Raw genomic sequence first — 15231 nt, forward strand, 5'->3', positions numbered from 1 at the left:
TTTGTCGACGAGACACATGTCCTCGTCGATGAGTCCAAGAAGGTAATTCGTCGACGAGCTCAGGGCACTTGTCGACGAAGCCCTGTAGGTTCTTCCTTTAAAAATTCATTTTTCCTTCTTTTCTCTTTTCTCTTTTCTTTTCTTCCCTTTACTCATTTTCTTCATTAATTTCAAAATTTATATTTTCCAGGTCTCTACATATTGAACCAACCATACTTAAGTTTGTACTAATTAATATCATAAATTCACTTTAGGAAGGTAAGGTTAAAACAATAAATACTTTAATTAGTTATTAGTCAACAGATTAATCTTGCATTCTTTTTAAATACTATATAGTTATAACAAAATAGTTAGTATAGAAGTGACGATATTAAATGTCTAACTATAATTAGATGAAAAGTCTTTTCTTCTCATTCGCATCTCTTTAAATGATAGATCTGCATTCTCTTCTGAGTTTTGCCAATCTTTTTTCATTTTTCTTTTGAGTCTTTCCCAATAGAAAACTACTCGGTGCAACTACCATGGCTAACAACTGTCGTTCCGATTTTCTATGGCGATTGCCAATATTATTGCTATTTGTCACCGCTATGGTCAGTTAATATCCATGTCAAGTTGTTCACCGAAAAGAAAAAAAATTAAGCAAATTATTTTCTTTTGGAAAACACTTGTAAAACATTTTGGGTAATCTTATTTTTCAATTTTTATTCTGATTTTTTGTTTTTTGGGTAGGTGGAGGAAGCAGCATGTGATTCAGCAACCTCATTTACACTGGACTCCATAAGAGACTCTTTGGTGAGGCAAGAAGACACCATCATCTTCAGCCTTATAGAGAGAGCCAAATTCCCTCTTAATTCTGCAGCCTACACTGAATCTTTTCTGAAAGTTTCCAAATTTTCTGGGTCTATTGTTCAGTATATTATTCAGGGATCAGAGGCTCTTCAGGCCAAGGTCAGTCTTACTACTATGCTTTGTGGAATTGCTTTTTGTGTTTCCTTGTTTTTTGAAAACAGATTATTTTTTTCTTTTTCTTTAAAAAAGGGGGAAGTGGGTTTGTCGTTTTGATTAATCCTTGGTGAAGAAATTGTGCGTTTTCTTTGTTTGTGGCTATGCTGTCTTCTCTGTTTGGTGGGAGGCGTTTGTATATTCTTTGCCTGCTGAAGTCCATGACTTAATTAATGATATTATATATAGAAAGTAAATGCTCTATGAAAATGTTTTCCATATTTTGCAAAAAGAATTCAAATGGAAATTAAACTTGTTTTTTTTTAATAAATTATATAATTCTTAACATGGTTTTAAAAATCGAACCGACGACCGACCCGATAAAGTCACTACACCGGTCGGACCGGTTTAACCAGTGGATTAATCCAATCATGCACTAAAGAACATTAGTAAGTGGTTTCATACTACCAGAGGCAAAGTAAGTGATTTCCATTTGTAAATAAATCAATATGTTTGATTTATCATTTGTTAAAATTATATATACAAATATATTTTTTAATATTTATTTTAAAATTATATCAGGTATCAATTTTAAGGTGTTTGGATGAAAAATTTTGTTTGTTAAAAGAAAAGAAAAAAAAATAAGAAAACAAATTTTTTTAAAATTTTTTCCCAGGTTAAATGCTTTTAAAAATAAAAATTTTGCTCTAATACAATTAAAAATTTTAAAAATTAAATGTTAATTATGTGTCAAATCAAAATCTTACTTTTAATTTTTCATACTTTCCTTGTTAGCAAATCACAAGAGGGAGAATTTAATCATATTTTCCTTTCCTTTATTGTTTTCTAGTTTCAAACATCTAAATTTAAATAAATTTCAAGTCTAAACTTGGAAAGTCAAATCTCCAAATATAGAGCTTAATTATAAACTCATAAATTTCAACAAGTTGACTCTCCAATATGCTATATATCTATCAAAGAATATATTTAATATTAAAACTTAAGTTGTTTAGTGTATGCAACAACTATGCATATCTTCATAAATTATTAGGTTAGTCTATCAAATCACGTCAGACTTTAAGATAGTTTAGTAGAAATAGATAATCAACACTTAAAAATAATTCATAATCCAAAATATTACTCTAAAATACGACAATATTAGAAAATTTAATATAATAATGTCTTGAATTCAATTGCATGCAAAGACATGTCCAAACAAAAATGACATTCATAAGCCAACTATGGCTATAATATGATTATACCATATTAGACTTCAAGAATAATTTTCTGAATATCTCTAACTTGTCTAGGCATAGATGTCTTGATTGAGCTTACAAAGTTTTAAATAGGGTACAAGTCCAAAATATATATTTGAATAAACATGGGCGATAAAAAGAACTCTTACATTGCATTTGCGAGCATGAATTTCGGATTTCAAATTTGGATTTGGATAATTGTCAATACAATTTTATATTATATTTCATTCAAATCTAATACAACTTCAAATCTAAAGTTTCTTTAAACACAAGGTTAATAATTACGATTTGATACTTTATTAGATTATCACTATACTTAAAAAAGTTCAAGTAAGAATTTTGAGAAATACCCATCACACAACCTTGAAGATATTTAGGCTCTGAGATGGAATATGTGATTTTTGTTGTGAAAATTCTTGCACAGGTTGGGAGATATGAAAACCCAGAAGAAGTTGCCTTCTTCCCAGCTAATCTACCGCCATCAGCGGTGCACCACAACTTTACCAAAGTAATTAAGTCTCATTTAAGCTATAAACCTTTTTCAACTGTCTGACAGTAGACCATAGCTAGTAAATAAATGTGGAATGTTTTAGATTTTGTATCCTGCAGCTGCGGGGGTCAGCATAAACAAGAACATATCAGATATTTATTTCAACCAGCTGCTTCCACTTTTTGTGGCAGAAGGAGATGATGGTAACTATGGTCAAACTACAGCCGCTGATCTTGCTTGTTTGCAGGTAATCACGATGGGATTGATGCATGCATGCATGCACGCAACTTTGTTAAAGATGTCTCTGCTTTTCAGAATTTTCAGTAATTTAGGGTGGAAAATTCAGATGCCCACATGGGATTTCCTGTTCTAAGGGATGACTTTGACTTTCTGTAACTCTTTAATTTAGAGGGTTTTTTTTTTTTTTTTTGATAATTTTGGGACTCCGACCACCATCGCGTTACATTGGATACTATGGCGTGACAATAAACCTAAGGGATGTAAGTCGCTCGCCCATTAACACACCCCTGATAATTCACCAGCTTAATGCTTTGAGGGAGAATCAAATCCGTGACTTTGGGGTTACTAAAGTCACAAATTATCCTTACCACTTGAACTATCCAACCAGGCCTTTAATATAAAGTTTATATCTCATATCTAGACAAATGACATGAAATTGCGTGCATGTTTGACTTTGGAAACCACTTGCCTAATTGTTCAAACTAGTTTTTTATTACAATTTGTGAAAGATTCATATAATTGCTTCCTTACCTTATTTATTTCTAAAAAAAAAACTAGCATTTGTATAGGAAATGTTAAAAATATTTTTTTATTTTGTTTTCAAGTTCTTTGTATTAATATTGAAAAACCAAAAAACAATGCAATATTTGTGAGTATTTGAAAAGTTGAAAATTGAAAATTATTCTCTACATCTAATAAACCCTAAATCTATTTTTTGTGTGTAGGCTCTCTCTAGAAGAATTCATGATGGGAGAATTGTGGCAGAGCTTAAGTACACAGGTTCTCCCCAAGACTATGAGACTGCAATTCGCAATAAGGTAATATATAATATCCAAATCTAGAATATTTAGTCGCTATAATAAACAGTATTTGGTCTATTTTAATTTTAAAATTTGAAAAGTCTAGAGATGTATTATGCATATGTCCCTTTTAAGCCCATAGAACAACGAAATTCACCCTACCTTGTGCAATTCTCTACGATTCTGTATCTGTTTGCTTTCCAATTTTTTTTGGACCAATAGCTTTCCAATTTTTCGACTTCTTAGGGTTCATTTGAAACCACTTATAAAAAAAAAAAAGAATTTTAAAAATTATTTAAAAAAATATTTATTTAAAAGTATTCTAAAATTACTCAAAAAAAAAATTTTCAAATATGCACGCACGCATAGATCATGATTGGAAACTTTTAGACTAATGTTTCAAGATTTTTTATCGTTTAGGATATAAATGCTTTAATGAAGCTATTAACTGTGGCGAGTCTCGAAGAGATAGTGAAGAAAAGGGTTGAGAAGAAAGCCATGGTGTTTGCGCAAGAGGTGACCCTTGATGACAACAAAAACAATACAACCAACAAGTACAAAGTTGATCCATCGATTGTTCGTGACCTTTACGAAAAGTGGGTGATACCTCTCACAAAGGATGTTGAGATTGAGTACCTCCTTCACCGCCTTGATTAATAATTCCTATGAATCTTTTCGATCATAATGGTGTTTCACATGATCACGTCCCTTAAATTTAGTTTATTGACCAGTCATTGATAATGTGCACTCTTCACCAAAATCATGTAACCATTATGATATAATAATAATAATAATAGAATTGCAAATGTTTTAAAATCTAAAGAAAATGTTATGTGCAGAAGTATTGGCATTACTATGCAAATGTAGGTCGATCTCTAGATAAGTTTACAGGCAAATGCATGAGAGAATGCATATTCGAAAAAAATGGATGTGTGAATCATCAAGCATATACACCAATGTTTTTGGGTTTTATAATAATGAGCATTGTAAACTATTGCTTAATTTGAAATACTTAGAAGTCGTTTGGTATCATTGTCAAAAGTTATAGAAAATAAAAATAAATATTCAAAAATAAAAACTAAAAATTGAAACCAACAACTTGTTTGGTTAAAATGTTTAAAATTGAAGCAGATTAAAAACTTTTAAGTAAGAATAAGCTCATATGTTGACCTTATTGGTCATATACCATTTTGATAATGACAAATATTTTTGTATTTAACCTATGCCCTGAGTTTGTGTGCAGGATCACTCTATGCATGAAATGAAAAACAATCATATCATTTGGTGGCGCATGGTGACTCCGAGGAAATGAAGACCAAATTGTTTACATTTTTATTTTATGTTTAAATTAATTTGGGTCTATAATAATCAAAGGGCTATAATAATTAATGCACTGCATGCATGGTAGGACTATAAGCTCTGTTAGACGTCCTAGCCTGGGAGTATATAGTCCAGAGGGGGGGTGAATGAACTCTGTTGTGAAATTACAATTTTTTTCTACTTAAATAAAACACTTGACAAGATGCAAGCAATTATATCACAATATACGAAATTTAAATCATACACAAGACAAATAATAAAGAGTATAGGGAAAGAAAATCAACACCGATATTTTTACGTGGTTCGGCACCAAACCTACATCCACGCCTTGAAACCAACTCAAGGATTCCACTATATGATCTCCTTCACTGGCGGAGAAGTCTTACAACTCAGGAACAAATTCCTACCCGCTCACCAAGAGCCTCTTTGGTTCACAAAGAACCTTCACCAAATGGTCCACAAAGAACTTTACAAGAATATGATAGAAATATAATTTGTTGCTCCTCAAATGAGCAAATATTAAATTCAAAGCAAACCTCATACTATCTCTCAAGTAATGAATCAAACACAATTAAAGAGCAAGAGAGAATGAGCACTTGTGAATGAAGAACAACAATGCAAAGTGCTAGGTGCTTAGGTTTTGGTGTAAAAAAATATTTTTCACTAAGAATGATCCAAAGCCTTCAAAACCATGTTAATACGAGTCTAATAGCTTGTATTTATAGCCCAAGAGCTTTAGGAGCCATTAACTAGTCGTTGGGGGGAAGAAAAGATATTTTATTTGGCAAACTAGTCGTTTTCCACCCGTTAGCGTCATTCTGCCCGTTGGACTCGTCGACGAATCCCTTGTGTTCATCGACGAGGTCCTTGAATCAGAAAAAGTCATAAAAATGAAAGTTGTGGCATTTTGTCTTAGCTTTCCAAGGACACCAAGATAGTCCCATTTGGACTATTTAGAAAAAGTTATGCCCAAAATGCCGCAAGGTGTTCAGGACTCAAGGCTGCACTACGGTAGTGACGATTGTTTTGTTTTTCCTTGTCAAAAAGTGTTTTAATGACTCAAAACATTCTTGGAAAAAAATATATGAAATATATTAAGTCTAATGAAGATTAAAATTTGTCCAAATGAGTTTTCTTTTGAATATAAGATATCTTAAATTAATAAAATACGTTTGAAAACCCATTTTGATATCTTATATGCTTAGTATGTCCTTTTATAAATATACTTAACTATCTTTAAACATTTAGGACACAAGACTCGTTTTGATAAAATCGGGACTAAGTATGAAGATGTTCAAAATACCAGGATGTTTGAAAACTTGTCTCTTCAGAAAACATATTTGAGTTTAGGATTCATTTAACAAACTCTTTAAGTTTAACTTTGAAAGCCATGAAAGGTGAGTTTGTGTTTATGTCTTTAGTGCAATCCTATAAACTCATGTGTCCTAGTATGCTTATGCAATGGCTCAACTCTTACTCAGAAATCATGCAAGACACACACCGTAAGAGTTACAAAACATACTACCTCACACAACTCTTATTACAAACAATTCTACAATTAAGCAATCTTTGATTGTGCTTGGCTCATTCCAAGTACGTGTCCATTTGATCTTTTCTTCTTGATGTCTACTTGGTCCGATCTTTGCCTTCAATCCAATAATTCATGTACAAGTACCTGTACTAAACCTGATCTGCAAAGATAGGAAAACACTAGGAACAACATATAGGTTAATATCATCAAAACACATTAAACAATGATGGTGTAGCCACTAAGGCTAACATTCTCTCGCTTTTTGATGATGTCTAACCTATTACTAATTTAGTTAATCTTTGCATTTATATTTATACTAATCATGGCTTGATATGCAAAGATAAGCTTACCTAGAACCACTAATGGTTTGTTATCATCAAAACAATGCAATTAAACTCACATAACCTCTAAGACTAACATTCTCCCCCTTTTTGATGATAGCAAACCATTGATGTTCTCCTATAGGGTGAAATTTAAAGCTTCCCCTTAATTTATGCATATTCTAGAATGGTACTAAAATATGCTCCCCCTTACTTTATGCATATAAGGTGTAAAAATATTTAACTATATTTTTCATATCTATTAGATCTTTAAACATGCATACCATAAAATAGAAAGTTCATGTAAGATAAAACAAGTAAGCAATTAGAACTTTCATATTATCTTTGAATTACCACATGCATACCCCACATGCATTTTACTTGCATTTCACTTCTCCTCCACACATAACACCACACAACATTCTCTTAACAAAGAGACAAAGAGGACACCAAAATATCTTCTCCCCCTTTGATCATCATCAAAAAGAGAGAGGTACAATTTATTTTACCTAAAAATGATTTCTCCCCCTTAATCTAAGATTCCATGGTGGTGAGGTGAGTGTGTGTTAAACACATATACTAAAATTTTGGGTGCTAAACCATAATATTAGAAAAGTCTAGATTGGCTTCCTTCCAAATTCATGAATGATGATTCAAAAGTTAAATCATTTGTTGTAGATCAATCATTCAATAATCATTCAAGAATGGACATTTTCAAAATAAGCACAAAATATTCATGCTTATAATTTAAGCATGGTAAATGTGCCTAAACAACTTGGTAAAGAGCATGTGTATAATTTAGAGCATTCTAGGAAAATTCAAAGGATTATTGAAAATTTTGCATGTTTTTCAATATAGCATACAATGTTTAGGATTCAACATGCATCACTACCTATTCAATTATTCAGCATGCATTATAAAAAATTCATAAAGTTCAACCCACATGCAATGGATTTCAAGCCATGATTATTTAACATGCAAAGACTTATAATTACCAATGAACCTTCATACAAATGATCTTTTTATCATGCATCATTTATAAATATTCATTAATGGCAATGTGCATTGTTGACTCTACGAGTCCAATCCGGTTTTGATAATGACAAATCACTTGGTATTTGATATGTGCATTGAGTTTGTGAACAGGACCTATATTAAGCATGCACAGAAAGATAATGAGTCATGGAAGCCATAAAGTAATGTTGATACATTTTGGAAAGCACCATGGAACTCAAAGAGTACGAGAATCAAGATGCAAGCGGCAAAGTTCAAGAATATCTTGAGAATGGGTATTTAGAACTCATGTACTTACATTTTCATATGATTTAATTTGAGGCTCAACATAACTTAGGATGATTTTAGGATTCATGCATTTCATGTATATCATTAGGGAACTTAATGGGCTTAGAAAAGTTTTTATAATCATGGAAAACATATTTTATAAAAGACTCAAGCAAAGAATCAAAGAAGAATTTTAAACTGGAAATGAATAAGTGTAAAAAAAATGACTTCGGTAGCCTGAACTCAAGCTCAGGCGCCTGAAGAATTTCTTCGGTTGCCTGAAGAATAAGTTCGGTAGCCTGAAGAATTAAATGGGAAACACAAAACCTGGTAGAGGTACTTCGGTTGCCTGACCCTGGAACTTCGATCGCCTGAAGTCACTTCGGTAGCTTGAATTTCAACATTAGTAGCCTGAAGTCGCGGAAAAGTCTAAAAATCATATTTTTATTAAAGGAACTCGCGAGCTTTTTCTTTGATCCAATGGTTGAGATCAATTCTAAGGGTAAGACACTATATATACTAAATATCTAAACCCTAAAACAATGGGGAAGACACTCAAGAAAGAGAAGAACAAATCTTGTTGAAGGAATATTGAAAATTTGCTCTTATTGATTTACGATTGCCTACACTTCAACTTCTACTCATCGAGCTTGGGAAAATCAATTTAGAATCTCAAAGGGATCTCTCTTATACATCTTGATTGTCAACTTGGTATTGAGGTTTGATCATTCAAGTTATTATTTTCAAGAACTTCTCATCTCATTACTTGTTATTGAACATCATTAGAAAAGTTTGATCTTGAGTGTGTACATACATATAAAAATTGCTTTTGATGAGATCATTACTTGATAAAGTTTTTTTTAGCTATATGTTGATTGGTCTTTGATTCAAGAGTATATAAATATGCATATATATTGTTCATAGAGCTTATTATTGAAAAATCTATTTTGATTAAAAGATTGATCTTGAAAGTGCCTATACATATACATAGTTATTTTAAACAAGATCATTACTTGATTAAGGTTGTGTGATTGATTGAAATAATTGATTCAAGTTTGTTTTTCAGTTAACGGATTCATAATTTAGATATTTTAAAACACTTGAATATATATATATATATATATATATATATATATATATATATCCTTGGTGCTCATAAATATTTATCTTATTGAAGGATACTTTGTTTGGAAAACCTTATACTCAGTATTTTGATCTTTGAATTACATATCATATATCTATTTACATATTACAAAGATCGGGTTGTGATTAAATATTTTGAAAGAAAGCTTTTTGATATAGATTGATAAAATATTCAAGATAAGGCTTTTATCAAGTTCACATTAGACTATTTGTGCATCTTTAGAAAGTGAACTAGAACCCTAATATACTCCAAAGCATTTCAAATATTTCTTTATTTGGGAGTTTTGGTTAAAGAGGGGTTTTTGTGTTGAAGCATATCATACATAAACGATTGTATCGTTTCCATATATTCTGAGCTTCAAGTTACATCATATGTTAAAGTACTAGGACTTTGAATTGTACTCACTAGCTTTTGTTAGAAGCAACGTTGAGTGTTTGCAGATTTGAGCCTAAATTGTAAACACAGTTCAGGTTGTGAACCGGGTGTGAGGAGGAAGTTGTACCTCTTTTAAGCAGAGGATTAGGAAGAAGTTGTACCTCTTGTAAGTAGCGAATTAGGAGGGAGCTGTACCTTTTGTAAGCAGCGGATTGTAAGGGAAGCTCTGTCCCAATTTAAGGAGCAAGGAATTTAGTGGAATCCTTGAGTGGGTTGCTCAAGGCGAGGACGTAGGCTGGGTTGGCTGAACCTCGTAAAATCGTGGTTGCATTCTCTCTTCCCTTATTCTTTTTATTTTCCGCATCGCATTTCAATTTCTAACTTGCTTGTGTATATTGAATAACTTTACACGCACTTAATTAGGTAAAAAGGAATTCATTGATAAAATAACTTTAATTTAGACATAAGTCCCCACCATTAAATAGTTAAACATAGAAATAGGGATTGATTGGTAAATAGGTTTCAAAGAATTTTTAAAATACCCAATTCACACCCCCCCCCCTCTTGGGATTAGACCTAAATCAACATGCATGAACCAGTCTAAGTGACCACTTAAGGTTAAAACACTAAGTTCAACTTGGTCACCATACTGATACTGCATAAGACTTTCAAAAGTATTTAGAATTTAAAAATAAGTCTTATGACGTCATAATTTTAGTTGACTAGCTAGCATGTATGTCTAAAATAGATCAATGAATTCAACATGCCTGACCCTAATCAACTATCAGCAAGCAATGCACAAATCTGCATCGGCCAAGTAGATGACGTTCAAATCAAGCATGCAGTTCAGTATATTCAATCAATATGAACTATTCATCAAATAATATAACATTTAGAAAGTAATGGATAGTAAGCATCCAGTTCACATGAAGCATCCAATATATAAAAAAAAAAAGGATATTTTTAGGGTATTGTGTAGGAGGCCCTGCGGGTGTTAGGCCAGTATACCATAGGGGCTCTTTAGTAGTCAGGTAAGGGAAATATGCTATGTTAGGAAATTTTGAAATATTATACAGTTTATTTAATTATGAAAATTATGTATTAAGTATAGTGTGGCTTGAGAATATGAATATAATACGGGGGTATATTTTATGAATTTCAGTACCATGATTATACGAATTTTACTATCATAATTTTACAAATTTCAGTACCATGATTTCACAAATTCTAGTATCATGATTATACGAATCTCAGCACCATGATTATACGAATTTTAGTATTATGATTATGCAGTTTCAGTGTTATGATTATACAGTTCTCAGTATTATGACGTATGAATTATAGTACAGTTTATGCAGTATCATGATTATTACAGTTATTTCAGAATCATGGTAAATCAGATAGTTGTATATAAAAATATATTATATGGTATCAAACCCTGTTAGACTATGCAATTACAAAGCACGGTACCGTTGTTACATATATTATGTTATGTTATAAGTGCAACCACCTATTTAGATAATACATGGTGGTAGGTCGATCACCTAGGCCCTTGACGTGGATAGGCTCCCCATCAGATATGGGTTGAGGTGGGCAGATCAGACCGATGGAGTGTAGTGATTTATTCCTGGTTGGCCAGCCAGGGTAAATCTCGCCTATGGACCGCACAACCCTGTCATGAGGGGTTAAATCATGACACACAGTTATCCACAGGGAAAGCTTTCAGTTTCTATTACGTATGTATAGATTTACAGAAACAAGGAACATACTTATGTATAATAGAATTATTTTGAATAGTAACCTACAATACTGTTATGTTGAGCGACTTGGGAAGGGGATGAATTTTATTACTTATACTGTATTTATTATATTCAGTTGTACATGTTTATAGAGAAACAGATTTTTATGGTATTGTACTCATTTGCCACACACTAGTAATAGCATATTTCATCTTACTGAGCGTTGGCTCATCCCAGTGTTGAATCATTTTTCAGGTGATCCAGGTAGGCGAGCAGACCAGGCTCGCAGATAGAGGGGCTTCAATAGTACCCTATCAGTGAAGTGAGTATTATGAAGGATTTTTGTATATCCCAACATAGTTGGGGATATTTTGGGAATAGTGATATGTGTATATTTTGGAAAACATGATAGCACTCTGGTATTGTATTGTATATAATTATATGTGGTTATGTTTATTTGATTCTGCTTCTTGCTGTTTAGGTTAATGATTGGGTTTACCCCGGTATGGTATCAAATCATGTAGAATATCATAGTATATATATATATATAAATAAAAACCCAGTTTATTAAGCAGGTCGTTACACTTATAATTTGCAAGAAATTGAGATAAAATTAGCTTATCCCAAGAGATACACCTACGCCACTCCTACCACTAATCCGCTCCGGTAAAAATGACGGCAGCGAAAAATGGAGTCCAGCTATATCTTTCGATTTCCGATCAGACAAGTATCCGTCACGGAACTGAGGAGAGAGGGAGAGAGAACGAGAAAGAGAAGAGAGAGAGAGAGAGAGAGAGAGAGAGAGAGAGAGAGAGAGAGAGAGAGAAGTTCAGAAGAAGAGGGGGAGTCTCAGCAATGTCACCTTAAGCTTCAAAGAAGCTTCAGGCAACTTACATATAATAATAATAATAATAATAATAATAATAATAATAATAATAATAATAATATATTTTATTGATAAAAATAAAAAAATTTATTTATTATTTTTTATTCTTTTTTAAAAAAATAATTAATTATTTTATTTTTTTTATCTTATTTATTTATTTTATTTTATTATGTTTTTGGAAATCACCCCACTAATCTTGTATAATCATTTTTGGGGTTATTCCATGTATGATAAGGACCTCAAAGATTTAAACTCTAAATCAAATATATCTCCAAAATATTTTCAATAAAGAAGTAAGAGAACCTAGGGTCTTGGTTTCTCAAATGATCTTTGCAATATAAAGGTTTATCAATGAAAGCGTGGATGCAAAAATGTGTTTCTCCAACAATATATTTACCATGGAAATATGTGGAGAAATCCCAAAGTTTTACTCTCAAAAATGTTTTTCAAATATGCAAGCAAGAGATGAGGAAAAAACTTGAAAATAAATGCCCAAATAAAAATTGCTCTTTTGTAAAAATTATTTTGAAGAAATAATAAAGAGAGTTGGAGAGTGTTAAAATTTAGCCCAAGGAAAAAAATTTTGCAATGAAATCAGTTTGGGGGAACTTTGATTAACAAGGAATTAAAATATTTGAGAAAAAATTATTTTCTAATCAAAGTTGCTAATCAAAGCAACTAAGGGGGTATATATATAGTTTTTTCTCAAAAATATGACCGTTGGGACACGCTGGGAATTATTAGATTTATTTAATTAAATTTTAACCCTAATTACAGTAGTTAATTTTTGGCAACTCAAGAGTTTTGGTCGCCAAGTCCTTAGGACCGGTTGCTCGAACAGACACAGATAGAAAAGTTACCTTTTCAAGTTCGGGTGGCTGGGCCAAGGCAATTTTCCAAACACTCGAGGTTCAGTCGCCCGATGAATGGTTCGGTCTGCCGAACTTCATAATTTGATCACTCGAGGTGATTTTAAACTACAGGTTCAGGTGCCCAGGGACGATGAAAAAAGTGATTTTAGGAGTTCGGTCGCCTAGAGATGTTTAGTTCAAAATAGGGACGATCGCCTGAGCCTTAGTCAACGAATTGACCTCCAGCTAGTTCTGTCACCCAAACTATTTTAAATTTCTAAGTTCAGTCCCCCGAAGCCTGATTTTTTACCTTAAATCATTTAAACCTTCTGTATGATTTTGGCTTTTATGAAAAGGTTTGTCTTCCAAAGTTTTAGGTCTCCTAAGGTTAATCTATGGTCAACTGAGTTAACCCAAAAAAATCCGACTTCGGTTGACCGAACCCTAAGGTTAGTCTACAGTCATATGGTTTCCTATAGTAAATCTATGGTCTAGTCTAAGCAGGTAACCATATCATGCAGATGCATGCATTATTACATACCAAATAATAAAAAAAATAAATGCAATACAACTGAAACATGTCTTATTCTTCTTTTTTGCTCTTTGACATCATGGAATGTGCCGGTTTTGATCTTTTAAGTCCTGTCTTGGCTTCTATGTTCCCTTGATCTTATGTGTGACCTGAATTATACCTGTTTAGAACTTAAACACACACATAAGAGACACTAGTGTTTGTCAGCATCAAAATAGAGATCGGACTCAAAAAGCCTACAGCCTCTATCTCTCAGGCCCCAAACCTCATCCCCTTACCGATACTCTCCGGCTCTCCCTCTCGAGCTCACCCTCACGGCTTTAACCTTCCAGCTACTTCTCCATCTCCAGCGACTCCCCAAACCTCGCTGCCATCCCAAAGTCCTTCGAGTCACCCTCAGAACCTCTCTCTCTCTCTCTCCCTCTTCGCTCATCTCTTCATCCTTGCCACCATCATCTTCGACCGCCCCACTATCGTAGCCACCTCAAAGATCCATCTCTCCTTCATTCTCTCGTTCATCTCTCACTCATCATCATCCACCACAGCCCACCACCACTATTGGATTTATCACTCGTGTGCCCAAGGATCTTGATTTCTTACTGTTTATCATCACCCCCACAGACTCTCACTGTCTGTGTTCTCTCTCCCTCTTCTTATCTGAACCATCACCATCCTCACCTCTCTCTCTCTCTCTCTCTCTCTCTCTCTCTCTCTCTCTCTCTCTCTCTCTCTCTCTCTCTCTCACTCTCACTCTCACAAAAAGCCTACAGCCTCTATCTCTCAGGCCCCGAACCTCATCCCCTCACCGATACTCTCCTCCTCTCCCTCTCGAGCTCACCCTTACGGCTTTAACCTTCCAGCTGCTTATCCATCTCCAGTGACTCCCCAGACCTCGTTGCCATCCCAGAGTCCTTCGGGTCACCCTCAGAGCCTCTCTCTCTCTCTCTCTCTCTCTCTCTCTCTCTCTCTCTCTCTCTCTCTCTCTCTCTCTCTCTCCCTCTCTTCGCTTATCTCTTCATCCTTGCCACCATCATCTTCAGCCGCCCCCACTATCATAGCCACCTCACTATCGTAGCCACCTCATAGATCCATCTCTCCTTCATTCTCTCGCTCATCTCTCACTCATCATCATCCACCACAGCCCACCACCACTATTGGATCTATCACTCTTGCACCCAAGGATCTTGATTTCTTACTGTTCATCATCACCCCCATAGACTCTCACTGTCTGTGTTCTCCCTCCCTCTTCTTATCTAAACCATCACCATCCTCGCCCCTCTCTCTCTCTCTCTCTCTCTCAAAAAGCCTACAGCCTCTATCTCTCAAGCCCCGAACCTCGTCCCCTCACCGATACTCTCCTGCTCTCCATCTCGAGCTCACCCTCACGGCTTTAACCTTCCAGCTGCTTCTCCATCTCAAGCGACTCCCCAGACCTTGCTACCAACGTAGAGTCCTTAGGGTCAACCTCAAAGCCTCTCTCTATCTCTCCCTCTTCGCTCATCTCTTCATCCTTGCCACCATCAT

The 15231-nt window shown here is 34.0% G+C and overlaps 1 protein-coding gene across 1 annotated transcript; it reads left to right on the forward strand.

Annotated features, from left to right (window-relative positions):
* The first annotated feature begins 418 nt into the window (after positions 1–418).
* Positions 419–4555, forward strand: LOC131150857 (chorismate mutase 2-like). The gene is made up of 6 exons (XM_058101898.1): positions 419–590; positions 730–948; positions 2623–2706; positions 2792–2935; positions 3654–3746; positions 4149–4555. The coding sequence occupies exons 1-6, from the start codon at positions 522–524 to the stop codon at positions 4383–4385; spliced, it is 846 nt and encodes a 281-aa protein (XP_057957881.1). The 5' UTR covers positions 419–521; the 3' UTR covers positions 4386–4555.
* Positions 4556–15231: the final 10676 nt, after the last annotated feature.

The sequence above is a fragment of the Malania oleifera genome, chromosome 3, assembly GCF_029873635.1.
Source record: "Malania oleifera isolate guangnan ecotype guangnan chromosome 3, ASM2987363v1, whole genome shotgun sequence".
In the NCBI taxonomy this organism is placed as follows: domain Eukaryota; kingdom Viridiplantae; phylum Streptophyta; class Magnoliopsida; order Santalales; family Ximeniaceae; genus Malania; species Malania oleifera.

Excerpts from the sequence above, each read along its gene's own strand:
- LOC131150857 (XM_058101898.1), top strand. The coding sequence starts at position 522 with ATGGCTAACAACTGTCGTTCCGATTTTCTATGGCGATTGCCAATATTA. Across the intron at positions 949-2,622 it reads CAGAGGCTCTTCAGGCCAAG|GTTGGGAGATATGAAAACCC; the intron begins GTCAGTCTTACT and ends ATTCTTGCACAG. Across the intron at positions 3,747-4,148 it reads AGACTGCAATTCGCAATAAG|GATATAAATGCTTTAATGAA; the intron begins GTAATATATAAT and ends TTTATCGTTTAG.